Source organism: Suricata suricatta, chromosome 6 (genome assembly GCF_006229205.1).
Source record: "Suricata suricatta isolate VVHF042 chromosome 6, meerkat_22Aug2017_6uvM2_HiC, whole genome shotgun sequence".
Taxonomy (NCBI): domain Eukaryota; kingdom Metazoa; phylum Chordata; class Mammalia; order Carnivora; family Herpestidae; genus Suricata; species Suricata suricatta.
The window spans coordinates 147536526-147564357 of NC_043705.1; the positions used below are offsets into that span (position 1 = coordinate 147536526).

General features: G+C 60.2%; 1 protein-coding gene across 1 annotated transcript in view; it reads left to right on the forward strand.

The window, feature by feature from the left end:
* SLC9A3 (solute carrier family 9 member A3) overlaps positions 1 to 26016 on the forward strand; it is a 44387-nt gene extending 18371 nt beyond the window's left edge. Inside the window, exons 11-29 of the mRNA XM_029941304.1 lie at positions 6560 to 6706; positions 7975 to 8143; positions 10268 to 10406; positions 10804 to 11017; positions 11067 to 11369; positions 14010 to 14170; positions 16186 to 16264; positions 16810 to 16987; positions 17560 to 17780; positions 18648 to 18850; positions 19289 to 19378; positions 19479 to 19549; positions 21042 to 21171; positions 23217 to 23332; positions 23972 to 24101; positions 24301 to 24477; positions 24691 to 24763; positions 25333 to 25446; positions 25769 to 26016. Coding sequence (XP_029797164.1) covers positions 6560 to 6706; positions 7975 to 8143; positions 10268 to 10406; positions 10804 to 11017; positions 11067 to 11369; positions 14010 to 14170; positions 16186 to 16264; positions 16810 to 16987; positions 17560 to 17780; positions 18648 to 18850; positions 19289 to 19378; positions 19479 to 19549; positions 21042 to 21171; positions 23217 to 23332; positions 23972 to 24101; positions 24301 to 24477; positions 24691 to 24763; positions 25333 to 25446; positions 25769 to 26016 — 2963 coding nt within the window. The remainder of the gene's footprint in view (positions 1 to 6559; positions 6707 to 7974; positions 8144 to 10267; positions 10407 to 10803; positions 11018 to 11066; positions 11370 to 14009; positions 14171 to 16185; positions 16265 to 16809; positions 16988 to 17559; positions 17781 to 18647; positions 18851 to 19288; positions 19379 to 19478; positions 19550 to 21041; positions 21172 to 23216; positions 23333 to 23971; positions 24102 to 24300; positions 24478 to 24690; positions 24764 to 25332; positions 25447 to 25768) is intronic.
* Positions 26017 to 27832: the final 1816 nt, after the last annotated feature.

The following is a 27832-nucleotide window of genomic DNA, read 5'->3' on the forward strand; positions in this document are numbered from 1 at the left end:
CTTGTCTGTCCTTTCTCTGAGTGCTGTGGTTCCACACACGTCTTGTGTGTGTCACAGTGTCAGTCCTCGACTGTGTGCTTCCCCTTCAAGGCCCTGCTGGCCGCTCTGGGTCCTTTGTCTCTCCAGATGATAAAATAACAGCCTAGAATTTTTTTATCGGGATTGCGCTGCGTCCAGGGGTCATGCCGGGAAGTCACAGCTTGACCGTGCTGAGTCTTTCTACTCCTGCACGTGGAATATCTCTCCATTTATACGAGTCTCCTTTGGTTTCTTCATCCAAGTTTGTATGTTTTCATGTAGGTTCTGTACATATTTTGTTAGATTTCTACCTAAGATTTTTGTTTGTTTTGTTTTGTTTTTCTTTGTTTGGTGTTGATGTAAATGGCATTATGGTTTACATTTTTAATTCCATACCTTTATTGCTTGTTCAGAGGAAAGTGATGGACTTTGTATACCCTGCAGTCTTGCGACCATCACTTTCTGGGGTCTTCTGCCCAGACCTCATCTAGCGGTGGGCCTCCCTGTGCCCAGAGAGGCCAGCACGTCTGCCGGTGCGCCTGGCCCTGCTAGCGAACGTTGGGCATGCTCCGCTCTCTTGGCCAGGACCAAACACGGGGTGCCCCAGGTGGGAAGGGGCTGTGACGTGAGCTCACCAGCTGTGGGGCTCTGGCCAGGGGAGTTAACACAAAAAGCCCCACCCCCACATGCTTACTCTCTAAGTTCTGGCATTTTCTACCAAAATTTCGGTACTGTGCGTTATGACTACATGAACTGTCTTCATAGCCAAGAGGCGGCATGGGACCATTTTCCCGTTTCCAGTACAACCTTTTGTTTTCCCCGAAGTCGTTGGCTGTCTGTTGTTGCTGGCACAGTTTTCTATGGATTTGAGTGGCTCTGCCCCAAACTCCCAGAAGGCTGCCCCCCCGCCTGCAGGGTGCACCCCAGCTCCCTGTCCACCCCACCCCTCCCCACTGCTCGCTCCTCCTGAATGTCCCTGGCCCCCCCCCCCGTGAGCCACATCCATATCAAAAGTCAATAGCCCCTATCATTTCCTGCTGCTGCTCCGTGTCCAGGCAGTGGCCCATGACAAAGTCCTGGCCTCGGGGGACGGTGTTAGGAACACCCTGATAGCAGTGACCGCAGTGACCAAGGCAGCCACGTGAGTGGCCACGACACCCTGGGACGTTGCCCACACATTATCTGCAGCAAAAATGTCGTCAGAGAAAATAGCCTTGCTGGAATTTTCACATGAAGGGGTAAAGGTCAATGATCTAAACTTGCTCCCCTACAGAGAACCTGCTTGTAAAATCCTTGGAGCCTTTGGGGGGCCCCTCACGGCCCCTGCCCCCCCCCCAGAGCCAAGCATCTTTGTATCTTTGTGTTGGTGGATTTTACAATGAATTTGATCATTAGGGTCAGTCTCCAAGCCTCTGGCCAACCACCAGATCGAGATTAACTTTTCGTGTCCTTGGAACTTCAAACTCTGAGGAACAAGGCCTTCCTGGTTTGTGCAGCCCCCAGGGACACAGTGAGTGCCTGGCGCTCTGTGGCCCGTCCACACCCCGAGCGGAGGCAGGGGTCCACGGTGCTGGCGCTGGGGTCCGTGGGGTTCTGGTGTGGCCCCTGCGCTTCCTGCTGTGGCTGACGTGCCCACCACAGCGGTAGTTCCAGGAGTCATTTTGTTAAATAGGGTCCTGGTGACCCGACTGCCAGCTGCCTTCAGCTGTCACACCCCGTGTGCCACTGGCTCAATGCAGCCGGCTTGATCCGAGGGCCTCTGGGCAGGCCAGGCTGGGGCGGCCCCCTGCCCCCTCTTCTGAGGCCCTTGCCTGGCCTCACCCCCTGCCTCAGCCCTCCCCAAACTCCAGGTGCCCATCTCACGTCCTCAAGGCCCCTCCCCACCCACACTCCGTCACCCTGGACCCTCAGCCTTTCTCAGGCTTGTTCCAACTTCGCTTGAAGACCCATCAGTAGAAACAGAAATCAGATAGAAACCCAATCTGCAGGACTTCTCAAATCTGTAAATTTATATCTTTCACCGGATGGGGGCCATTTGGGGCCATTATCTTTTCAGACTTTTTCCACCCCATCCTCCGTCTCCTTACCTTCTGTGACTCCATTTACACATCTATTGGACCTTCCAACACTGTCCCACTGGCCACTGGTGCTCCGTTCACGTTCTTACCTTTCTTATTTTTGTTCTTTACTTTGGATCATTTCCACCAACCTGACTTCGAGGTACTATCTCTTCTCTCATCTCTCTGCTGTCAGGTCTAGCTATTGAATCTCTTATTTCAGATACTGAATTCTTCAATTCTAGAATTTTCATTTGGTTCTTCTGGGTTTCTTTTATGTCAGGGGTCAGCAGACGATGGCCTATGGCCATCAAGTCTTTGTAAATCAAGTTTTCTCGCAGCACACGTGTGCCGTCTGCTGCTGTGTGTTGTGGGTGTTTTGTGACACAGTGGCCGAGCTAACTACCCGACGGACTGCATAACCTCCACGCTTAAACAATTCGCTATCTGGCTCTTACTGAACAACGAACTGCCAACTCCTTTTCTGCTGAGATTTATTATTTTTTAATTCACTACAATCATATCTCCTTTTATATTCTTAAGCATAGTTACAGTAGCTTTTTTATTTGAAAATTTTTTTTTAATTTTTACTTATTTTTGAGAGACAGAGTGAGCGAGCAAATGGAGGAGGGGCAGAGAGAGAGGGAGACAGAATCTGAAGCAGCTCCAGGCTCTGAGCTGTCAGCACAGAACCCGGCTCGAACTCACAAACTGTGAGATCATGACCTGAGGCAAAGCTGGACGCTTAACCGACTGAGCCCCCCAGGTGCCCCAACAGTAGCTTTTTTTAACTCCTTGTCTGCTAATTCCAATGTCTGGATCATCTTGAGGTCTCCACCGATGTGTGGGCCTCACTTTCCTGTTTCTTCATGTGTCTGGGAACTTGGGGCTGTTTCCGGGACAGCAGCTCATACCTGGTGGAGACTGCGGGATGTGTTCCTCTGGAGAGTGTTGACTTCTGTGGTGCTGGTGCATGCTGCATCGTCATCTGACCGGGAACGGACTGCGACTCCACAGAGGTCTCCCCTGTGTGACGGGAAGTTGTGGGTAATTCAAGGACCAGCCAGGAATTTGGAAATGGCTCCCGTGCAGAACGGGAGGCTGGCCTCTCAGTGTGAGCTGCGCGGTCCCTCTCATCTCCGCCTTCCACTAGCTCAGTCCAGTAAGACTACAGTTTTAACTGCTCTGCACAACCCCAGCCAGAACCTGCTCTCTGGAGAAAGCCATAAAAAACAGGGAAGTCAGGAAAATGAAAGCAAAAAAGGAAGCAGGGAACTCACCCATTGCCACCCTTTCCCTCAAGGTTTGGAGCCCTCCAGTGTCTGCCTTCTCTCCATCTCTCCTCGGTGTCTAACTCGTCATTGGACATAGTTTTTCCAGGGTTAATGGTTGTCCCCCGGGGACAGTTGGTACAATGGTGCGACCCCACCAGGACCTGGCCCCGAAGGTGTAATTGTCACAGATCCTGCTCTCAAGTTTCTATTCAATTTAGAGCCAGTCACGAGATCATAAGAAAGCAAAGCTTACACGTGCTGTTCTGTGTAGGTGGGGTGCTGCATATGAGGCCGGGGCAGGCTGGGCCGGGAGGGGGGTGGAGCGGAGGGGCCAGGGGAGGGGCCGGGGGAGGAGGGCGCTGTCAGCGCACATTCAGTGCTTGAGGCCGCCTTGGTCCCAGCCTCCCGCCTGTGCTCCCGTCAGTCCTCACTTCTGTGCTCCCATCTGTCCTCCCGCCTGTGCTCCTGTCTGTGCTCCCGCCTGTCTCCCGTCTGTGTTCCCGCCTGTCCTCCCATCTGTCCTCCCGCCTGTGCTCCCGTCTGTCCTCACTTCTGTCCTCCCATCTGTCCTCCCGCCTGTGCTCCCGTCTGTCCTCACTTCTGTCCTCACTTCTGTCCTCCCGCCTGTGCTCCCGTCTGTCCTCACTTCTGTGCTCCCATCTGTGCTCCCACCTGCGCTCCCGTCTGTCCTCCCGCCTGTGCTCCTGTCGGTCCTCTCTTCTGTCCTCACTTCTGTCCTCCCGTCTGTGCTCCCGTCTGTCCTCCTGCCTGTCCTCCCTTTTGTGCTCCCGTCGGTCCTCCCTTTTGTCGTTCCCAGTGGCTCAGAATTAAAGACTCTGATGCTTTCCTAAGAAGCTATTAAGAATTTTCACTTTTTAACTTACAAATTGACAAAGTTTGCTTGAGTTTTGTGAGCATGCAATGTCTAAAGCGTCTTGTGGTTTGTGAGCAGGAGGGCCAGTCCCGGAAGGCCTCCTTCCCTCAGGGTCCTGGAAGCAGACCCTCCTGAGGGGAGGCCAGGCCGGCCCGTCCGGCAGCGCTGCGAGCACTCATCCGGAGCGTCCTGGCAGGCGGGCGGTGTGGGGTCAGCGGGGTAATATTTGAGGACACTATGAATATCCTTCCTCCCGCCCTGAGCTGGGCAGTGACACGTTTACTGTAACTAACTCCTCCCCTGGTGCCTCCTGAGGTCCCAGTGAGGGGCTCTTCTCTCCCCGGGGCGGTGGGGAGGGGGCGCCGAGCCAGTCCCGTGCTGGGAACGTGCTGGAGGAAACCCACACTCGCCTGTAGAGTCAGTGCTGCACACACGTGCAGGCGCGTGTGTGTCTGTGTGTGTGCCTGTGTCTACGTCTGTGCCTCTGTGTGTGTGCCTGTGGGGGGGGGCTGTCTGTGTGCGGGCCCGTGTGTCTGTGGACCTGAGTGTGTGACCTTTCAGGCCGCCCCGAGTGCTTGTGCCCCCAGGTGAAGCGGGTCCCCTGTGTACTCCCAAGGTCCTCCCGTTCTCTCCAGGAAGGTTTCCACTACTTGGTCTGGTTATTCTGTCAGGCAGTGTTTAATTTACTGAGGCTCGCGCACGTTAAAGTAAAACCAAAGGATTTACTGTGCTGTTGTATTTGCGTGGACTCAGCTGAATCTTGTTGAGAGATCCTTGGAGGCTGTGGCCTCATAGGGCCCGACCCCAGGCCCCGGGTACCCGGCTGCGTCCCGAGGGGGTGTGACACACGTCAGCAATGACCTTCCCGGGGCCCCCCGGCACCCACTCGGTCCGGGGCCTGCTCCAGAAATGGCTGGCTGCAGGCCGGCGCCTCCTGACCTTTAACATCACTCAGAGGGTTTGTAATTAGAACAAAAAGTGTGTGTCCCCTGTCGTTAGCGCCCTGCAGCCGGGCGTTCGTGCTTAATTAGCTGTAACTCTCCGGCCTTGGCAATCAGTTACCCATGGGTTTGGAAGTCACTTCATGAACGTTCCTTGTCCGAAAGGACCGGCCGCGGCCGGGGAGCTCCGGGTCTGCCTCGCTCAGCTCCCCGCAGTGCGTCTTGGTGCGCTTTGGTTTTGTCCTCCACTGTCCTTGTCACTCTGTCTTGTCAGTCCTAGGAGTACGCAGCCCGTGCCCTGCCTGCATCGGCACCTCAGATATTTGCCGAGCTGGGGCTCACCCCACTGAGCGGCCGTGTCTCCGGTGTTCAAGGTGTGTGGGGAGCTGGGGGCTTTCCCGCCGGGGCTGGGCTGGTGCGCAGGGTGGCCACTGTCGCCGGCTGCCTTGACACGGCGTGCGGGGACCGCCGGCGCCGTGGGCTCCTCGTGGGCTCAGACGCTCTCTGCCCTTCCAGCCCACAAGGGTTGGCTGTTCCCTAGCAGGTGCTGTGGGATTTTGAGGCAGAAGGTTGCAGCACCTAATCGCTGCCCAAGGTCATGGCCACCCTGACGGCACATAGCCTTAGGAGGAGGGCGTTTCTCTATGGCCGCAGCCTAGGCTCCCGGCCAGGCCAGATGTGGAGGCCCCCCGAGCGGTGGGTCCTGAGGAGGTCACGGGGTCACTGCTCAGATTCCCCTCTGCTGGATCCTTCTCTTTGGAGGTGTAGCGAACAAGGGTGAGAAGGAATCGGGTCTTCCTGGAGGCCAAGGCCACCTGAGCCGCGGGATGCTGGGTATTCTGGTGGCGGTGGTGAGGTGTGGGCCTCTCTGCCCCCCTTGCCCTCTCGCCCTCCTCATTCCCAGAGCCCCAGGCCCACAGGTGGGGTCGCTGTGGAGGCCATGGCCATGCCTGGAGCCTTCACCCTGGCATCAGCATCGGTGGTTTTCACAGTGACCTGAGGGTGCGCAGCCACATTGGGAAGGAAGGGTCTGTCTGTGGTGACGCACCCTTCCTGGGAGCCACATCCCTGCCCCTCCCTGTGGTTCCCGAGGGCGACAGGAGCCCAATGCTACAGGACATTTCTGGCAAGAACTTGGCTTACCGGCTCCTAAAATGCCCATTATACGCTTAATTGCCGAACCACCAGCAAATTGCCACTTAGAATCAATCAAGTCTCCACTTAATTAGCTCTTTACAATGCAGCTGCCTTCTGGAAGGGGTCCCGGTTGACGGGGAGAGCCGCCCACAGGCCTGACCAGTCCCTGGCTGGACTCACTCACAAAGAATTCCTATCAACCAGAGACCTCTACCAGTTGAGATTGTCCCCCTCCCTGGTGCCTGTGCTGGATGGCAGGAGGCCAGACGCCCAGGAGGCATGGCCCTGGCTGGGCCCAAGCTGCCAACCTAACGCCCGCTGAGAACAGGGACCGAGGTCCCAGGAGGGCTGTCGGCCCACAGGACGAGGACAGCAGCACCCAGTCCCGAGCTCAGGAGAAGACACGTGAGGCCACATGAGGCAGAAGCGGAATCAGAACAGTGCCCTGGGCCTGTGAGTGCGCACGAAGTGAGGTCAGGCACGAACAGGGTAAAGAAGCACCTGGCGGCCACACGTTTCAGGAAAGAGAAGGGGAGACACCTGGGGGGAACCGTGACCCAAGAAATGGAAGGGAAGTCCCCACAGAGCTCAACCTCCTAGAAAAGGGTCAACACAATCTAGGTAAGACGGGCGCTCCAGTAAAGACAACAAAACGGGGAAACTGTAAAGAGGATTTTCACGAGTAAACAGGCATTGTTAGACCTGAGAGATAATTGACCCAGCTCAGGGGGAGTGGAGCAGAGAGCGAGCGGCTGGTGGAGCCGGGAGGTCTGGGAGGTTCCCACGGACTCGGGGGAGGGGGCACGGCGGGGGTGCCCAGCGCGGATAGTCGGAAGACGGGTGGTGCAGTCTGGGGCAGCAAAAGCCCGGGTGGGAGGCTTCACTGGCTGGGCAGGTGCGTGCCGCCTGGTGCTCGTTCTGCCTGGGGGTCACCGACCATGCAGACGTCCGCCCCGCCGCACACCCGAGAGAAACAGCCGAGGTGGGACAGGTTGCCAGCTGGGCGCTGTGACGGGCGTCAGGAGGCTGCAGGAACCTGCCCTAAATGGACCAGCAGCCACTGCAGACTACAGGGACATCCCCAGCAGTAGGGAAAAAAGAAGAAGCCGTGTGAAGATACAGTCTTGCTACAAGGGGGTTCTCAAGGAGGAGGCAGTTCCGACCGCCCGACGGGAAACCCCTCGGCGGGAGCCAAGGAGAGAACGGGGCCCCGGCCCCTCCTCCATGCACACTCAGGGCCCGAGCACGTGTGCGACCCAGGGGTGTGACCCGGCTCCCCGGGCCCGACACAGGAGGGTGCTGGCGTCAGCCTCAGGACCAGAGAGCGAGGGCGCAGCGCCACGGTGAGCACAAAGTAAGGGGTTTCTGGAGCGACTTCTGAGCGCGGAGACTTTCTCTCTGGGCGGGCAGTCCTTCAGTTTCACAATTATTTTTACATATTTTGTTTGCTAAGCCCACGTTAAACTGAACATTAAAAATCATGGGAAACATGGACATGTAAGTAGCTTTCTAAAGCACAAAACTCAGAAGTCATAAAACAAAGGCCAGTAATTATATGTAAACCGATGTCCGCACAGAGCAGAGCAATGCAAAGGTCAAGGGTGAGCCGGCTCACCTCAGAAGGTGGGTGGCCTCCCCACCCAGGGCGTGAGGAGCCCACCCCACCCCCTCAGGGAAGGAGCAGCGAGTGCCGGGAACTGACAGCAACCAGAGGATGGAAGTGCCCAAAGCTGGGAAGATGCTCAGACCTCACTCGGACCAGGAGAAGGTCACCTTCAATCTACCAACAGGCAGCTGCTCACCTGCCCGGGCTGAGGGCAGGGGTGTCCTGCTTGTGGGCAGGTGTGGCTGGCGCTTCTGTTTGGATCACAGGGGGGCTCTGCACTAAGCCCCGCCCTCCAGAAACCCGCCCTGCAGGAGGTGTGGGTCCAGCCTAGGGCCTGTCAGCCCAGGGCGAGTACGTTTCTTTCTCAATGTGCATTTCCGGGGCTCACCTCTGAGTGGGAGCATCGGGTCTGGAGTCAGCTTCTCTCTCATCCACCCATCTTCTGATTTCATAAGATTTTATGGTAATGGGGCGCCATGCCTGGATGCCCTGGGGCCTAGCCTGTGGTATCGGCGGGCTCTGCCTGGGGACACCGTGTCCTCCGTTGTTCAGGATAAGCCTGACCCCGGCCTATTGTGCTCAGTGCTCTGCTCATGAGGACACCCTACGCCCATCCTTCAAAAGCACCTGCTGCTGGTGCCCCTCCCTGGAGATGTGCCCTGAAAGGGCACGCGGAGCCACCGAGGAGGCTGTTCCCAGCTTGGCCTGTCCCGCAGGCCCAGCAGGACACCGGCGACGGCAGAAAGCAGCATCTTGGTGGGCAGGGTCGGAGCCCCCTGGCCTGGGGCTCGCTGGGAGTCTTGGGGGCAGGAGGGCAGCGTTTCCGTCCCACGGCAAGTCACCCCTGCCAGTGGCCCCACCAAGGACAGAGCCAGCCAGCTCTGGGCAGGGACTAGGGCCCTTCGTAAACACAGCTCCTGGGCACCAACCCTTCGGGACAGAGAAAATTATAAACCCGCTGTCTCTGAACATTAACAAATGAACAGGCAGGCTCCAGATGGAGGGGACACAGGCCCCAATCCTTTCTGGGGCATCTCAGCAGTGGGGTCCGCAGGGGCCTTTGGGGCTGTTAGAACCTGTGCAGTCTGGTGTCTGCAGCAGGGTGCGGACTGGCAAGGGTTCAGGGGTGCCCATCTCTTCGCAAAGCGTAGGGTGGCCCCACCGTCACAGGCCCAGGCCAGGGTGCTGGGGGGTGCCAGCACAGCAGAGCCGCATCCGTCTGTGGCCTTGTGCCAGGTGCCGCCCGGGGCACAGAGCGTGGGACCCTTGACCTCCTTGCATGTATCGGGCCTCTCCCGGTCTCAGAGATGGCACCCTTGGGGGACATGAGCCTGTACACCACAGTGAGGCCGAACCCTCTGGATGTTTTCCGGCCGAGCTGGGGCAGCCCTGAGGGCCTCCAGGGAGCCTGGCCTCCGTGTTCACACACAGCCTCCCTCATTCTGGGCGGCCACCTCCTTGTGCCATTTGTCACATGTGCCCTTGCATGGTTTGGTAATTGTCAGTCACCTGGCAGTGTTGAGGTGCTGGCCAGGGCCGCCCTCTGAGGGCATCCTGGGAGGCAGTGTGGGTGGGGGTCTATGGGCAGGGGTGCAGAGATGCCGCTTTCACCTGATGAGTGTGAACTTGATGGGAGTAGAAGGCGTGTGACCAGGGCTGGAGAGCAGCGGAACCAGAGAGCCTTCTGGGCAAGGACCCTCAGCAGACCCTCAGGTCCCAGAACATGTACCCTTTCTGTCTCTACAAGCTGAAACCTGGCCCCTCCCAGAGCACGGAGGAGGCCCTTGGTCCAGGACCACGTGGGTCAGTGGGACTACCGTGTCCCTAGAGAATCCCATGTGGGTACCGACCTCTCTGCTTCCCAGCCAGACATGGGAGACTGTGCACAAGGGAAAGAACAACTCCTTGGGGAGCCAGCGTCTGACCCCCCTGATGACCCCACAATTGAACAGTCAGGGAGGAAGGGCAGAGCTCAGGGCAGGCACCTGGTGTGAGAGGTGGGTGGGACCAGCCACCCCCTCCTCCAGCATCCCCAGGACGGGACACGGTCAGCCCCCGTGGCCTCACAAGATAACACCCTGTGCTCTGCACCCACCTGTCCCTGACACGCTCCACGTGGGGCTGGGGGCTGGGCTCCTCAGGAGACAGGCCTCCTTGGAATTTCAAAGACCTTCAGTGAATGAAAAAGAGAAGTATCCCAAACATGGCTTGGGCCACGGGAGTCAGCCTCTCCAGTCAGCATTCCAACTATTTCGAAGTTGGGCTCAACCTGGGAATTCTAACTTTTTCTCTGAGTCTTAAAATAGAATAAAATAGAAGGGAAATGGGCCCCAGTCTGTCTGTGAGCCTGCCTCACTCAGAGAACAGGCCTTCACAGGGCCCATGGCCCAGGAGGCTGGCTGTCGGCAGCGGGACCTCCGGCCCGCCCCCCTCTCCGTCCCACTGAGGCAGGTCAAAAGGCTGCCGCGCTTCGGCCTCCAGCACCTTGAGACATGCTGGGTGAGGTTGAGCCAAATGCAGCATGGAGGGATGAGGGAACGGGCCAGTGGGGCCTGGGGGTGGGTGCCCTGGCTCTGCCCACCCACCTCGGGGCTTCTGTCTCCAAGATCCGGAGCCACTCCCCCTCCCCCAGCCTGACTGTCACAGGAGGCTCTACCTGCCCCCAAACCCGCCCCTCACCAGCTGCGTCTGCCGCCCACACAAAGAGACAGCTATTCTCCCAGCAGGAGGCAAGGGGACCCTGAGGAGGGTGTCCCTGGGGGCCAGGTCCCAAGAGGACAGCAGTCAACGGTGGGCAGGCAGGGCCTCCCAGCCACGTGAGTGGGGCCGGAGGCAAGCACCCACAGACCCAGATGTGGCGCCTCACTTCCCAGGCCCGTGTCCGTGCCCCTCCCAGGAGGCTGGCCTGTCCACGGAGCCAGCAGGCAGCCCCCAGGGAAGCAGTGGGCTCAGCCCCCTCCCGGATGTGAACAGGGAGGCCCGGGAGGTTGGTCACCGGCAGCGCCCGCTCCTGCTCTCCATCAGCCTGAGCACCCACTGCGTTTCTAGAATGAAAGCTGCCGTGTGGAAGCGGCCCGCAGTGGCCCTGGACCAGCCCCCTCGCCCCAGAGGCTTCGCCCGGAGGGGTCCTGGCGCCCCTGACTGCCCCCTCCCCCGCAGGCTTCCACCTGTCACACAAGGTCACCAGCGTCGTCCCCGAGAGCGCACTGCTCATCGTGCTGGGCCTGGTGCTGGGAGGCATCGTCTGGGCGGCTGACCACATCGCCTCCTTCACGCTCACCCCCACTGTCTTCTTCTTCTACCTGCTGCCGCCCATCGTGCTGGACGCCGGCTACTTCATGCCCAATCGGCTCTTCTTCAGCAACCTGGGCACCATCCTGCTGTACGCCGTCGTGGGCACCGTGTGGAACGCGGCCACCACCGGACTGTCCCTCTACGGTGTCTTCCTCAGCGGCCTGATGGGTGAGCAGGCTCGCTGGCCGCGGGGGGGTCCACGGGGCGGGCTCTGCGGGAGCAGGCTCTGGGCACCCCGTTTAGCAAGGCTCAGGGCACAGAACACAGACCCAGCGAGAGGGTGAGGGTTTAGGGTGACAAAGGTCACTGGTGGGTCCACTAACCTGAGTGGCGTGTCTACAGTAAGGGTTAATTAGTCAACAACAATTAGTCCTGCTTGGGAATGAGGTCCTGTCCAACCAGGCTGGGCGGTCAGAGGGGTGGGTGGGACAGCCAAGCTGCTGTCCCCTCCCCTCAGCAAGAAGGTGGGAGTGGGCCTCACTTCCCTGCCGGCAAGCCCCAGGGAAAGGGAGGGGGGGGCCCCCTCGGCAGAGGCCAGCATGGAGCCTTGGCGGACACCGCCATCGGCCGCTCCCACCCAAACCTGCTCGAAACCGCCGTCACCATTCAGCTCCCGCCCCGGGCCAGTGCTGCCTGCAGTTGGGGTCCCTGGCGTGGAGCTGAGGGGCGCCCCACCCACCTGGAGCTGGTCATTATCTACCTGGAAAACGAGCAGGTGAGGCCCAGAGCCTCGCGCAGATGGGCCCGCAGTCCTGATGCTGGCCCTCCGGGGCTTCTGTGGCGGGCCGCCTGCATCCTGGGCCTGCGGGGCCAGCTCCCAGCACTGGGGCGACCGGCGAGAAGTGGGTGCCGGCGCCACAGGCCTGACACACCAGCAGCTGCAGGACCTGGTGGGCCTGGATCCGTGGTTTCTGTCCGACTGAAGGAGGAGTCTTGCACGGCATTCCTTGTGTGGATCAAGCCCTCAAAACCTTGACAACAAAGGACATGCATTGAGAAAGAGTCCAAAGTTCCCCTGACGGAAATAGTCACCTCACCTGCCCCATTTGTCACCTTGGGACTTTGTCCTTACCCCACCGGGAGCACCCATGCTCCCTCGAGTCCCACTGCCATCTGACACGACCCCCAGGCCCAGCCCAGAGAAACCCCCAGAGGGTGACCTGGGGCCAAACACGCCTGGACAGGGCTGGGGCAGGGCCCAGCGGAGGCTCTGGGCAGTCAAAGAGGTCCCCTCAGGCGGGTGAAGCCTCGGGTCCTCTCGCCCATGGTGGTGACACACAGCCTGGCGGTCAGGAGCCCACAGTGCAGTCTGGTCCTGGGGAACTTCTCAGGGGCAGTGGACTGTCCCCCAGGAGAGGAGAGCAGGCTGGCCCCGGGATACTTCCTGCTTGGAGTGACTGGCTTCCAGAATGTACCACTGGGTCTGTCAGGGCCCTTGGATAGTGAGAGACCCCTGGCCAGGACGCGTTTAACAGTGGAGTGGCCTCAAAAGTGAATGTGCGGGTGGAAGTGCCAGGTGTCTGCAGCCGGGAAGGACTGTGTCCCCCCGCCCTGCGCCACCAGCACGGCCTGGAGGTGGAGAAGCAAACTCTATGGTTCCCATTTCGAAAGGGACATTTTAACTCTTTGGAAGCTGGTTCTAACACGTGTCACTTCTTGGTGACACAGACTCTGGAGCCAGGCTGTGGGGCTTTCGGAGCTCTTGCAAAACTCCCTCCAGGGCCACATCTCTCTGAAGAGACAGCCTTCTTCCAGGGGGCCCTGCCTGACCCTAAGGGGGACCTGGGCTCCCATGGAAGCCCCTGTCCTGGCCCTGGAGTGGGCCCATGTGCCTGAAGGGGCAGGCGTCCAGCCCCCACATGGCCTCTGTCTCTCCCCACCCATGTGTGGTCCCATGCCCTCCAGGCCTGACTCGCCCCTGGGGTCTGGTTAAGTGCATTCAGGCTGGGAGGGCGGCTCAGTGCCAAGGAGGCTCCCGCACAAGGCCCTCCCTCACCCGCCCAGCTGAGAACGGGTGTGGGTCCTGGACAGAGCCGGGATGGGGCAACTGTACTTGGGTGGCAGAGCTGTGTGTCCGGCACAGACTGACCCTGGGGCTTCGGGTGCAGCACCACCCTGCCCCTGAGGGCGCCAGGAACCCACTGGGCCGTTCCAAGAAGCAGGCTGAGCGGACTCCAAGGACCTGCTCCTCCAAGGTCCCTCCGACCGTCCCTCCCCTCTGAGCCCCCATCTCCCTTCTTGTCCCTCAAACGCCCCTGCTGGCCCATCCTGTCAGAGTCCGCCAGGGTTTCCCCAGGCCGGTTGTGGCCCCTAGGACCCTGGGAGGCCTGTCTGTCCCCTGTCCCCTACCATCACTTCCCCTCAGGCTAGGTCCTGGCGGCTCTAACCTGGGCTGAGACATCACTTCCCAGGGAGGCCTTTCCCCGGCGCCCGTCGAGCCCCTGACCACCTTTCCAGCATGTACACCATCTGCATCTCTGGTCACTGCAGCCCGGGACAGCAGGCCGCCAGGGCCAGGGTCCGGTCGCATGCTGTGCGTGGCCCAGTGCCCCAGGCCCCTCATCCGCTTGCAGCCGCCTCCCAGTGGGGGTGAGGCCAGCCTTTCCTGAAGGCTGCGGGAGCCCATGGGAGGGAGGCAGGCCGCTCTGACCCAGGGTCCCACAGCCAGCCAGCCCCCGGCCTCAGAGTCAGAGTCCCCAGGGGAGGGGCTTCCAACCCAGCAGTCGGTAGGACAGTAGCCTGAAGAAGCCCCCCCGAAGGTGCGGGGGAGTCAGCGAGCCAGGCTCAGAGCCTCTGCCTGCCCCGCAGGAGACCTGAACATCGGGCTGCTGGACTTCCTCCTGTTTGGCAGCCTGATCGCGGCCGTGGACCCGGTGGCCGTCCTGGCCGTGTTCGAGGAGGTCCACGTCAACGAGGTCCTGTTCATCATCGTCTTTGGGGAGTCGCTGCTGAACGACGCTGTCACCGTGGTGAGCGAGCGCCGGGCGGGCCGCGGAGCCCCTCGGAGCCCCTGGGAGGGAGAAGCAGTGCCAGCTGGCCGGGGCCCGGGGCCTTGGTGCGGCTGGCAGAGAAAGCAGCCTCCAGGAGCGCCAGAAGCCCGTGTGTGTGGCGGGGTGCTGTCCCTGTCCCCCCACACTCCTGCTGCAGGAGCCTTCCCCACGCGGGCCCCACCGCGCGGGGCCCCTGCCCACGTCCTCCTCACTCTGAACGACCCCCTCTTCAATCAGCTCTTGGTCTGTTCTCCCACCACCTCGGTAACCGTCTCACCGCCGACCCCACGCCTCCAACTCTGGGCCCGGAGTCGGTACCACCCGCCCTGATTTCCCTCAGAGCGCCTCTACAAACAGCGAGACTCACCAGAACTAGGGAGGGGAAATGAGCAAGCACTGCCGGTGTGCCCGGTGTGCCCGGGAAGCGGCTTTGTCTCCAGGGGGAGGGGAGCCGGGGGCTGGGCAGGGCCCCCCCGGGGTGGGCAGGGGCTGGAGGGCTCTCCACATGTGAGGCCACAACGCTGCCGCTGCCCGAAAGGGAACAGAGGGTTCGGGAAATGCGGGAACCAGCATCACAGTGGCCAGCATGGGGTTCTCGAAACCCAGCCGGAAACTGGGCCACGACCTCTGTGCAAGTGAGTTACAGGTAACGTGGAGGCTGGCAGAGCGCCCTCCCGCGCAGGTCAGCCTGGCACCTGCTCTGGGCCGGAGGGTCTGGCGCCACCAGCCTGTCTCTCTCCCCAAGGGCTTTGCAGACACAGCAGGACATGAAGGTCTCTCTTGCTCTAAAATACATGTGGTCTCTCTAAGAAATCCTCCCTCCTCTGGGCATGGAGAAGGGCAGTTGTAGGGATGAGCACTGGGTGTTTTATGGAAACAAACTTGATCAGCTATAAAAAATAAAAATAAATAAACTCACTATCACATAAAAAAAAAGAAAGAAAAAACTCTCCCCCCTCATGTTCCTTCAGGGCTCAGGAGAGTGCAGACCCAAGCTCGTGCTGCACCAGATTTCTTCTGCAGCAGATAAGATGTTCTCGGGGGAATTTGAGAATTAATTTCGAACTTAGAAATGTTAACACACAGCTCCTTCAAGGCCGGCCTGCTCTGTGCTGTGGCTTCGTTTCTCTGGAGAAGCTCGAACTTCTGCCTGAGCCATGGAGTTCTCCGCTTACAGTTGGTGTGAGCCTCCATCTCCCCGCCACCTGCATTTCCGTGGAGACACCGAGCTGCGGGCCAGGCCCCAGCACCCTTCACGGCTGCGTGCCCACGCTCTGCCTGCCACCCGAGTGTCAGCAAGCCTGCTGCATGCCTCTTGTTGTAGAAACAGCCCACACCCCACCTCTGGGGTCCTCTGTCCCCTTGAGCAGACCTGGAGAGCACAGGCTCAGTGCCCAGAGACAAGCGGCTTCCCCAGGAACCTGCGTCCTGCCCTTGGCAGCCTCTGGGCCCCTGGGTGTGGAGGACTCGGCCCAGGACACATAGCACAGCCTCCACAGCTATGGCCTAGCAGACCATCCCTGGGCTTTCCCTCTCAGACATCTTGGTGGAATGAGGTTTAAATGTCAGCATGCAAAGACGCCAAGGGGTGTGATCCTACAATCAGGAGTCAATGTAACAGCAAAGTCACTAAAATGGAAACTCTGACTTCACCTTGGAAAATGAAACAGAATTAAATGTAGTGGGTTAAATTTTGGTCACCCCTACTTTGCTGAGAGTAGGAAAGGACCAAGTTTGCTCCTCCTGAAAGTTCTAGTTCCTTCTAGAATGTTCTTCTGCCTCTCATATCCAACTGGCTGGCTCATCTTTGGCCTTCATCTTATTTACCATTACTGCTCTGTGATGATTTCCTCCAATGATTTTTTTTTCTTTCCCAAACAGGTGGCTGCCATGGCCTGCTTGATCCAGACCAATCTTAAGACCTGAGGCCTGAGATAGAGTGAGCGCTAGCCGAGGGCCCACCCGAGGTCATGCTTGCCTCTCTGTCCCCCCAGGTCCTCTACAATGTGTTTGAATCTTTCGTGACGCTGGGCGGTGACAATGTGACTGGTGTGGATTGTGTGAAAGGCGTAGGTATGTGGCAGGTGGGCCCGCGCACCTGCGGAGGGTGGGGGCCGTGCCTCCTCCCCAGCACGTGGACCACCTCCAGGCTTTGGCACCAGGCCTGCCTTGGGACTCACATCCTGTGCAGGAAAAGTGTAGGTGGCCGCGCCTCCTGTCCCCAGTGTGTTTTATGAACAGTGTTGCTGGGTCCCAGCCACCCTGGGGAGGCAAAGGCCGCTGTCCCGCTAGACCCACCAGTGTGTCTGCTTGGAGGATGGGCCCTGGTGTCCTGGGTTCTCTAGACAGGCACAATGACAGCCTGGCTGTATCCGGGCCCAGGGACAACCCTGCCCAAGGCCCCCTTCTTGGGCTTTCTCCGTGAGCCTGCGGCCTCTCAGGAGAACTGGCCCCTTGTTTGCTGAGTTAGCGGCACCTCTGTGGGGGTTACCAGACCACCCACGATGGAAGGAATGGTCTGGAAGGACGGCGGGTCAGCCGCGCCCACACGAAGGGGCCACCACGCCTGGCCACAAAGGGCCTTTCAGGCGGCTCAGCCAGTGTCCTCGGCCCCGCAGTGTCCTTCTTCGTGGTGAGCCTCGGGGGCACGCTGGTGGGGGTCATCTTCGCCTTCCTGCTGTCGCTGGTGACTCGCTTCACCAAGCACGTGCGCATCATCGAGCCTGGCTTCGTCTTCGTCATCTCCTACCTGTCCTACCTCACTTCTGAGATGCTGTCGCTGTCGGCCATCCTGGCGTGAGTCCCCCTCACTCGCTGGGCCCAGAGCATCAGAGCCGCAGGGCGTCTGGGCCACGGGCGGTGCTGGTGTGCAGGGGTGGGGCCCCTGTGCCTGGAGGGGGAAGGGGGCCCAGGGGTGGAGGGAGAAGGGCACCTCTCCCCTCCCCTCCTGGAACACAGCCTTGTGGGTCTCTTCCCAACTCCCACCTGCCTGGCACGCTTCCCTAAAGGGTGAGAAGCGATGTGGGGGTGAAGAATCTGGTCTATTCAGGCTTTAAATAAGGAGTTGGTGTTTTCACAGAATTGTCCAAGAGCTCTGCCTACACGCAGACCCTTCCGGATGCTCTGGGTGGGAGGCTGGCTGGCACCCCCATGACCCAAATCTGCCCTGGCACTTCCCCCCAGAGCCAGCCAATGCCAGGCTGAGCACAGACACGGAGGCAGCCCACTGGGTGGCTCAGGGTTCAGGTCTCAGGGCGTGTCGGGGGCAGAACCTCACCCAGTCCTAGAGCAGCCCCCGGGGGTGGGCGTGTGCCCCAGACACAGGCTGAGCCTCAGCTCGGCCTCACCGCGCGCCCGCCTGCCCCCAGCATCACCTTCTGCGGCATCTGCTGCCAGAAGTACGTGAAGGCCAACATCTCCGAGCAGTCGGCCACCACCGTGCGCTACACCATGAAGATGCTGGCCAGTGGGGCGGAGACCATCATCTTCATGTTCCTGGGCATCTCGGCCGTGAACCCCGGCATCTGGAAGTGGAACACGGCCTTTGTGCTCCTGACACTGGTGTTCATCTCCGTGTACCGGGCCATTGGTGAGGGTGCTGGGGGGAGGTGGGGGCATGGGGTGGGCAGGAGTGGGGGGCAGGGATGCTGGGGAGATGGGGGTGGGGGGCACTGAGGGATGCTGAGCATGATGGGGGGCAGACACTGGGGCCCGGCTGTGGGGAGTCTGTGGGAGCCACGGACGTGGTGTTTGTGAGCAGCTCTCTTGCCCAGTGAGCAGCAGGTCTGGGGACCATGGGTTATCTTCAGCGAAGATTCAGGCTTTCTCAAGAATGCGTCACTTTGAGATGGACTTAGAATAGCTGGGAGTCAGGGTGGAAGGTTCTAGAACCTAGAAGAATCCATCTGGTCTCCTGTCAAGTCACTGTAGGTGCAGTCACTTGAGGAGCAGATTTGGGCTCATGTGAGGCAGGAGCCCTCCGCCTGCTCCAGCCCTTGTTGTCCCTCCCTGGTGGGCAGTTCCTGGGCGAGACCCCCACCCCTTCTGTCTGAGCTCACGGGGCCCGGGGCTGCAGGGAGCGGCCGGCCGAGCGGAGCACAGTGCGCGGTCCTACAGCTGAGGCATCAGAGCACAAGCCTCTCTGTGGCCGCCACGGTCACAGGGACCCCTGCGAATTTCCAGGGCCGCTGGGAACAGCTTCCAGCCACAGCTCGGGGTGCACAGAGTGTCCCCAGTGGCAGGTTTGACCCGTGGCCAGGAGAGAGCCCTGGTGTGGACATGGGGGTTTGGGGAGAGTAGGGCTCCAGGGTGGTGTTTCCGCGGCCCCTTGCTCAGGACACAGCCTGTCCCTGTCACTGCCCTTGGGGGGAAGCCCCACATGCTGTGCCCCCCAAGCGGTGGCTGCCGCTGGCCCGAGGCCCTGGAGGAGCCCGCTCAGTGCAGGCCCCGCCCACAGGCGTCATCCTGCAGACCTGGGTCCTGAACCGGTACCGGATGGTGCAACTGGAAATCATAGACCAGGTGGTCATGTCCTACGGTGGCCTGCGCGGGGCCGTGGCCTTCGCTCTGGTGGTCCTTCTGGATGAGAAGAAGGTGAAGGAGAGGAACCTCTTTGTCAGCACCACCATCATAGTGGTCTTCTTCACGGTCATCTTCCAGGTAGGAGGGGGCCCGCGGCCACCGCACTCCAGCCTCCACGCCAGCCCAGTGCTCCATGGGCAGCCTCACCAGCCTCCAGGCCCTAATTGGTTTTTACAATTTTAGTAACTAGAGCCGTTTTGTAGGTTTTCATGTGGCCCCACAGGGGACGCAGCACAGTTTGGCCTAAAAACCGCTGCTGTGGTTCACGGAGCTCCAGTTAGGTCTCACGGACCAGACACGCCCAGGACGGCGTCCCACTTCACCTTGCTCTGTCAAAGTCTAAGGAGCAAGTGGGGGGTCCTCAGGCAGGTCAGGTCTGTGGATAAGGGGCGGCCCACTTTACCCCGTGTGCCTGTGGAGAGCGGTGCAAGTGTGGACGCACAGCCTTGGGTGCCACGGGCCAGAGTGGGCCTGGGTGGGAGCCTGCCGCCATCCAGGTCAGTCCCTGTCTTCCAGGGCCTGACCATCAAGCCCCTGGTGCAGTGGCTGAAGGTGAAAAGGAGCGAGCACCGAGAGCCCAAACTCAATGAGAAGCTGCATGGCCGGGTAGGGGACTGGGGGGTGGGGTATAAGAGCGGGGGAGGGGCGAGGTGGGGCAGGTGTAGCCCTCCAAGTGATGCCAACTCACTTCTCTTTCCTGCGGAAGGCTTTTGACCACATCCTCTCTGCCATCGAGGATATATCCGGGCAAATTGGACACAATTATCTCAGAGATAAGTAAGTGGCTGTAGGTGCCCCTGGTTGGGGAAATTTAGAGGCACATTTCTTCTCTCTACTGTCAGCTTCCCTCCCTCTGCCTTTGACCAGAGGACCCACAGGGTAGAGAGAGCTGCTGACACCCCCATAACTCAGACCCACAAAGCACTGGCTGACTGAAGAACAGGGCCTTCAGGGGGGCCAGAAGGATGCTTGCCAGATTGAGACCCCCACTCCCCTGGGCCCCCCCTCCTCCCCCTGGGCTCCCCCTCCTCCCCCTGGACCCCCACCCTCTGGGGCTCCCGGTCCCCCTGGACCCCGTCCCCCTGGACCCCTTTTTCCCCCTGGACCCCCTGCCCCTGGGATGACTCCTCCCCCTGAAGCCCTTCTCCGTCTAGGATCTCTCTCCTGCAGGACCCCCTCCTCCTGCAGCCCTCCTCTCCTTGGGACTCCCCCCCAGCCCTCTCCTCCTTGGACAACCCCTCCCCCTCAATGTCTAACTCAAGGCCCACTGGGCCTCAGCTAGATGTCCCTCTGGAGTTCTGGCCCAGACCACTGGCCAGTATTTTTTTTTAATATTTATTTACTTTTGAGAGAGATAGAAACAGAGACAGAGACAGAGTATGAGTGGAGGAGGGTCAGAGAGAGAGGGAGATGCAGAATCTGAAGCAGACTCCAGGTTCTGAGCTGTCAGCACAGAGCCCGACACGGGGCTCGAACCCACGAACCGTGAGAGCATGCCCTGAGCCGAAGTCAGACCCATAATGGACTGAGCCACCCAGGCGCCCCTACTGGCCACTGTTCTTTTTTTTTTTTTTTTTTAATGTTTTATTTTATTTTTGAGGGAGAGAGATCGACAGAGCATGAGCAGGGAAGCGGAACAGAGAGAGAGAGAGAGGAGGACACAGAATCTGAAGCACAGAGCTTGATGTGGGGCTCAAACTCACAAACCGTGAGATCATGACCCGAGCCAAAGTCTGACGCTTAACTAACTGAGCCACCCAGGCGCCCCCACTGGCCACTGTTCTAATTGGGCTGGATTTAAAGCCTCCTCCGGGCAGCCTGGTTCTCTCCAAGTGTGGGAGCTCAGGGGCTCCTGCCCTAGCCAGTCCTTCTGCAGGTGAAACGTGCCCCAGGGCCCTGCTCTCAGCCGGCCCCGCCCTTTCTAAAGGGTTAGGTAGTCACATAGAAAGCTTTCCAGTATTGTATCAAATGAGAGGACAGAATTCAGAATGTTACATACATTCTGACAAGAAGGTAAGAGCAGAGCATAGATGGGAAATGGCACCCCTGAGGTTTACTCCTTTTATTAAAAACTCACCTTTGTGGTTGTTACAGTAAATAAATTTCGGAGTGGAGGGGTGTGCATCTCCTGGGTCTCCGCTCCTGGGAGACCATGTCCATCACAAGTCTGGGGAGCGGGGGAGGGAGCCCTTGATCTCTGTCCCTCACACGCCACTGCGGTCCCATGGTCCACCCAAGTGTTAACCTCGGTGCTGATTTGACCCCACAGGTGGTCCAATTTTGATAGGAAATTCCTCAGCAAAATCCTTATGAGAAGGTCGGCACAGAAGTCACGAGATCGGATTCTGAATGTTTTCCACGAACTCAACTTGAAAGATGCCATTAGCTATGTGGCCGAGGTACCAGGACATTCTGTCTGTTCTCTTTGTTGGAGTTGGGGGCTGAAGCAACACGCAGACATGGGATGCCGACAGCCTCGGGGGTCTAGGCCAGTGAGCCGGCACCCACGTACGCGTCTGCCTGCATCCCGAGGTGCTGACAACAAGTTCATGGCATGAAGCCGGGAGAGCGGCTCCAGGAGCTGAGGCACAGAGCCCTCCCGGCTCCCTGCAGGATGCCTGCTGGGTCTGAGGTCTAAGGCCAGGTAGGGCACGATGAAGCCATGCCCCCCGACATCGTGCTCGAAGACGTGCACATGCATGCCTCCAGTGTGTTCATGCACGTGCACACATGCACACATGCACACACAGGGGAACGCAGCAGGGAGGTCTTGAGTCCTGTGGGGTGAAATGGGACGTACCCGGTCATAGGCTGTGGTTCTGAGGCGGCCTCCGCATCTCCTGGTCCCTGCATCCACAGAGCCCCTGCCTTCTGCGGGCAGATGGGTCCAGTCCCATGTCCTGGAGGCCGATGGGCCGGGCAGTGGCTGGTGGGTGCATCCGGGGGTGGGGTCAGCGAGTGGGCTCCGGGAGCATGTGGAGGGGTGAGGGGCTAGCCCGCCCGTACAAGCTGCGTGGTGACTCTGGATCTCGCTGTTCCTGCTGCCACATGCCCCGCGCCAAACCCACAGCCACTCAGTCAGTACTCGGATGTGTCGAAGCGACTCAGCCCTGGTGGGTCTCAGGTCAAATCCCACTGCACCTGGGACATACAGTCTGGCTGCCCCTCCCCAGTGCCCACATGCCAAGCAGTGCTTCCTGGCTTCTCCGTGCAGACATGTGACCATCTCTTGGCCACTACATTGATCACCCAGCTGCCTTTCCCCACCTGTGGCCCCACACATGGCCCCTGGGTCCTGAGGTCACCTGGCGCCTCACCAGCTCAGGTCTATGCAGATCCTGGTGAGCTAGGGGTCTGCACTCCACCGGGAGGGGTGGGTCCATCCTGGCAAACCTAGGGATACGGGGGGGTGCAGCCAGAGCCCTGGAAACATCTGTGCCTTCAGAGGAAAAGTGAGTCCTGTCTCCAATGGGCTTGTCTACCCCAAATATACAGCCTGACGCCCCAACACAGCCTGGGGTCACTACAAGGCAGAGAGAGGCAGTGGCCACAGGGACGTGAGGAAAGAGAAGGGCCTCTACACCATCCACTAGGCTAGTGCCAGGCCGACCCTGCTCGCCCCAAAGCCCCAGCCAGAAGCTCCGGGCGCTGCACCTCTAGCTCCGGGCTGGGCAAGCTGGGAGCACTAATCTCTGCCTGGTGGGACCACAGAGGCCTTTGCGGCCTTAGAGCCTGGATGGATTGGCGGGGGACTGTCCTGACAGTGTGTACAGTGCTGTCCCTGTCTGCTGGCCAAGTCCTGTGTCCCTTGGTCACGCCAAGGACCCAGCCCCCATGTGGGATGCGCAGGCTGCTGGCAGGGTCCCAGCACACTGAGTGCCCCTGGCCTGTGACTCGGGCTCCTCCCCGGTCAGGCCTGGCTCTGCCAGCTCAGGTCACAGCTGGGTGATGTGTCCTCCTGGGCTGTACCTCCCTGACTTTGGCACCCTCACAGCCCCATGTCCTCCCCTAAGGGGTCCCTGCTTTCTCTCTATGGCCCCCTTGGCACGTGGCCCCACACTCCCGCCCAAGGAGAGTGGCTGTTTTTGACTTTCATTCATGTCAGGCTCTGCTCTACGTGGTTTTAATCTGACTCAATTCTGGATGGAGGCTGGAGGGTTCCCTTCTCGGGGGAACTGAGGGCAGCCGGTCGGGACCCCCAGTGCCCAGTGGGGACAAGAGACACCTCCCCAGTCCTGTGAGGAGCCACCGTATTTCCTGGTGCGCCGTGTCCGCTGGGGGGCTGGGTTCTTCATTCTTGCTTCTGTCTTTACTTTTATTCTTCAACCCACCAGCACCAACCACTCAGCTCGAGAGAGGCCTTAGCTGCGGCCTGAGCTCTCGGGGTGCAGGTGGGTGCCTGGAGGCCAGGTGTGGGCCGATGCAATCCGTCTCCTCTCCGCAGGGAGAACGCCGTGGGTCGCTAGCCTTCATCCGCTCCCCCAGCACTGACAACATGGTCAACGTGGACTTCAGCACGCCTCGGCCCTCCACCGTGGAGGCTTCTGTCTCCTATCTCCTGTACGTGCCTGCGGCCACACCGGCTTCAGCCAGAAGGAGCTGCCCCTCCCCCGGGCGCCTCCTGTCGAGCCCCTGGGGGCTGCTGTGTGTGGGGTCTTCCCTGATCTTCGAGTCCCAGTCTCTCCTAGTCACCGGCAGCAGGGCCCCTCTGGACAGACACTGGCCACTGGGTACCTTGAGGCAACTGAGAGTGTAAATGGGATGTGTGGAGACTCCTGGATTGAACCCAGGGAGGGGGCCCAGAGCGGCGGGCAGGCGGGGCGTGTTTTCCCTGCACAGACAAACACAGTTGCCGGAAAGGTTAGTGTCTGCCCTGCGGGGAGCCTAAGAGAAGAGGGTGCTGGCAGGGCCAGGCAGAGGCTTGGGGCTGAAGCCCCGTCCCTGGTCGCCCCACACTGACCCTGGACTTCGGGCCCCTGCCCGTGCTGGGCTGTGCTGCTGGGCTGCAGCTTGGTCAGCTGGTGTGTAGGTGCTGGGCTGGGAGGAGTTAGGGGGTCAGGGAGCCCTGGGGGAGGGTGGGAAGGCCTCATGGGGTCCAGCTGAAACCCTGAGGGAGAAGACTCCCAGGACAAGCCTCCCAGGCTGGAGGTGCCCAGGCTCACGGGGGAAGGGGAGGCGATCACCATGGTCCCCATGTAGGAGGGAGAACGTCAGTGCTGTGTGCCTGGACATGCAGTCCCTGGAACAGAGAAGGAGAAGCATCCGTGACACAGAGGACATGGTCACTCACCACACGCTGCAGCAGTACCTGTACAAGCCGCGGCAGGAGGTGGGTGTGCGGAGCCCGGGGGGCCTGGCCCTGTCACGGGGTCCTTGTATGGGGCACAGAGAAGGGCTGGCAGTAGAGAAGGGCTCCCAGCCCGGTCCCTGGGTCCTCACATCCCCAGTTCTGTCTGTCTGGCTTTGCTGGGGGCCCAGCCATGCAAGGTGTCCCCATGTGACCGTGCTGGCTGCTCCCCCCTCCCCAGTACAAGCATCTCTACAGTCGGCACGAACTAACTCCGAATGAAGACGAGAAGCAAGACAAGGAGATCTTCCACAGGACCATGCGGAAGCGCCTGGAATCCTTCAAGTCTGCCAAGCTTGGGATCAATCAGAACAAGAAGGCAGCGAAGCTATATAAGAGGGAACGTGCCCAGAAGCGGGTGAGGGCAGCGGGTGCGGGGCTGTTGGCAGAGGGACCATGGGGTCACACCAGGGCACCCCCAGAGACAGGCCTGGGCAGGGACCAGGGACTCTGCCCCTGTAACCCTCCCTCCCCCCAACAGAAGGGGCTCTGGAGGGCTCCAGGTTGGGGCAGTCAGGGCTCCGGTATAGCTACGCCCACACCTGCTAACACTTTTCCTTTTGTTTCTCAGAGAAACAGCAGCATCCCCAACGGGAAACTGCCCATGGAGAGCCCCGTGCACAACCTCACCATTAAGGAGAAAGGTACTGGCCGGGGCCACAGCAGGATGCGCACCAGCAGGAACCCAGGGCGCATGTGACGGGGCGGGAGGCGTGCGGAGCCCTGTCCCGCTAGGGAGACCCTCCTCACTGGCAGTCGGGTCCCTCTGCAGGGTCCTGCCTGTCCTGCCCTGGCTAAGGGGCTGCTGTCAGGGCCCCAGCCACTCTGCTGGGCAGTGCCCTTCGGGTGGGCTCCACATCCCCTGTCCCGGTCGGTCTTCACTCACGTTACAGCCACAAGAAGAGTGCCACTCGAGCAGGCCTCCTCTCCAGTGTGCCCCGTCCTCCAAAAGGCCAGGCGTGCTGGGGAGGGGAAGCAGGGGCAGAGGCGGGCACTCACCGTGGCCCCTGTGTAGGAGCGAAAACCTCGCTTTGCACAGCCCTGTGCTGGCTTGGCCACCTGAGCACTGCCACCCTGCAAGCTACCCAGAGGGGGTGGCCAATGACCACCCTTGGGGCGCTCTGCAAGCTGGTCAAGGGTGTCAGTCAAGGGCGCTAAGCGGGGTTGTGTGCACCCAGCCCCCTGCCCTTATGCTGCCTTCCCTCGTCACCAGATGTGGAACTATCAGACCCAGAGGAGGCCCCGGACTACGGTGCCGAAATGAGTGGTGGGATCGAGTTCCTGGCAAACGTAACACAGGACACCACAGCAACAGACTCCCCCTCAGGTGAGGGGCAGGCTGGCCCTCCTCCGGCCGTAGAAGTGAGCGTGGTCACTGGCCACTGGACGGGGACCACAGCACCAGGGAGGCCGAGTGCTGGGTCCACGTGGGGTGAGTGGCAGGTGGGCATCTCTGCTCCCGGGAAGGGAGCTAGCATATGTCCTGCCTGCCATGTGTGCAGGGCGTGGACCCCCACACACTTTCCAGGTGACCTTCCAGATGCCGGCTGTAGGACGAGCTGGTGTCTGACCCTCAGAGCGGCACTCTCTCTCTCCCTGCCGTCCTGGGTTCACCTGGGAAGCTGACCAACTGCTACCCTTTCTCCTAGGAATCGACAACCCCGTGTTCTCCCCGGATGAGGACCTGAGCATCCTCTCCAGGGTGCCTCCCTGGCTGTCCCCGGGGGAGACTGTGGTGCCCTCCCAGAGGGCCCGTGTGCAGATCCCCTGCTCTCCGGGCAACTTCCACCGCCTGGCACCCTTCCGCCTCAGCAGCAAGTCCGTGGACTCCTTTCTGCAGGCCGATGGCCCCGAGCCGCAGCCCCACACGACCGTCCCCGAGTCCACGCACATGTAACTCCCGGCCCCACCCACCCACCTGACGCCTGCTCTCTCCTCAGCTCCTCTCCCCTACCAGCTGCCTCTCTTGCTCTGAACCTGAACGTCTGCAGACTCTCCAGCAGCTGCTCTTCCTCCTCCTAAGCCTCTTTTCCAGCTGCATGTTTCCTAGGAGATCATCTGAGTCTCAGCTTCCAGCTGAGATGTCAGGATCCAGAGCTGTCTGAAGATCTCTTTAACGCATGTGCTCAGCCCATGAATCTTAGTCATGATCCCAGAGGGGTCTGAGCACAGGGCTGTGTGGGGGCTGCATGGGAAGGGGAACATGTTTTTGTCCCTAAAGGCTCCAGGGCTTTGCTTAAAGCCCATGTGACAGCAGTGAGTCCCGGAGAAGAGCATCAGGTCCCTTCAGCATCATACAGAGAAGAGCTCAGGGAAAGGGCACAGGGAAGCAGAGGGGCCACCACACAGCCAGTGAGCCCACCAGCCAGCCGACCAGGCCGGTACCTCTCTCGGGAGAGGAGGGGGAGAGAAGGTGAGGGTGAGGATGAAGATGGGCCGTGAGGGGGCAAGGCAAGGGTGGAAGCAGGTGTCCCTATTCCGCAGGGGCTTAGGGCTTCCTTGCTGGGCAGCTAGAAGGTGCTGCCCTCACTTTATCACCCACAGGAAAGAGGATTCAGCCCTTTTGTGCAGGGTTTGGGGTTCATTCCACATTTCCTTTGGGTGTTTGGTGGGCACTTGGGAGCCAGTACATGGGGGGCTCTCTCACAGGAGGGTAGGAACTCCTGTTTTTCTCTCCTGTGGACACTTGGAGAGGGGCGTCTACCAGTCCAGCTGGGGAGAGGCGGTCCATCCCTTCTCTGTAGGGTGTTCTAGCAAACCCAGGTGGCACTGCCTGGTGCAGTATTTTCTTTATGCATAAGCTGAGATTTCTTCCTGGACGTACATTACTGGAGACTAGAAGTGAGCTTGTGGGAGATGCCACGTGGGCAGAGCCTTTGCCTACGTGCTTCTGCCACTCCTGTGCCTTTTCCTGGCTTCTGCCTCTGAACCTCATAACCTTCCGCTCTTTTCTATGAATCCTACTTATCCCTAGAGCAAGACACGGGCGTTCGGAGAGGCCATGTGGCCAAGACCGTTTCCTGGGCAGGGTGGCTGTGTCTGGGCTGGGCTTGACCCTGAGCACCTTCTCACAGCATGGGCACCTGTGAAGGGCTGCGAGGTCAGGCCCTCAGCTGACCATGTCACTGTGGACCCTGTTGGCCACACAGCTAGAGCGTGGCCTGAAAGTGCCCAGAACCTTTCAGGTAGTGGGGTGGGGCTCAGGCTGGGTCTGTTGGGGACCTTCCTGGCTCCACAGCCATCCTGGAAGATTAGAAGGAGGGCTCCACGGCGTGGGCCAGAGGGTCCCTGTGATTCAAGTGCCCCTTGAGCGGAAGTGGCAGCCTCCAGGTGGGGGGGGGGGGGCGGGGCAGCAGTCAACTTGGAGGGTTGGCGATGGCGGCCTAACCTGCAGTTTGTGCTCAAAGCCAAACAGTCTGGGATGGGGTGGGGAACCCGATCAACATCGCCTCCCGGATCTCCCCTTCCCACCCGCGCCCCTGTTCCTCCCCGAGGGCCCCCGCCAGGTGCCCTCTGCGCTCACGCCGTCTCCTCCCGCAGGTGACACGGGTTCCGATGTGCCGCTGACCGGACGCTCCTCCCCTCCAGCCGCCGAGAAGCCCCCACTCCCCGCAAGGTCCCCGAGGCAGCGCGCCCTGAGCCCCGCCCCGCCGGCCGAGGGACCGCCCGCCGAGGCCCCGCCCATCGCACCGCCCGACCGGGAGTCGGGGGCA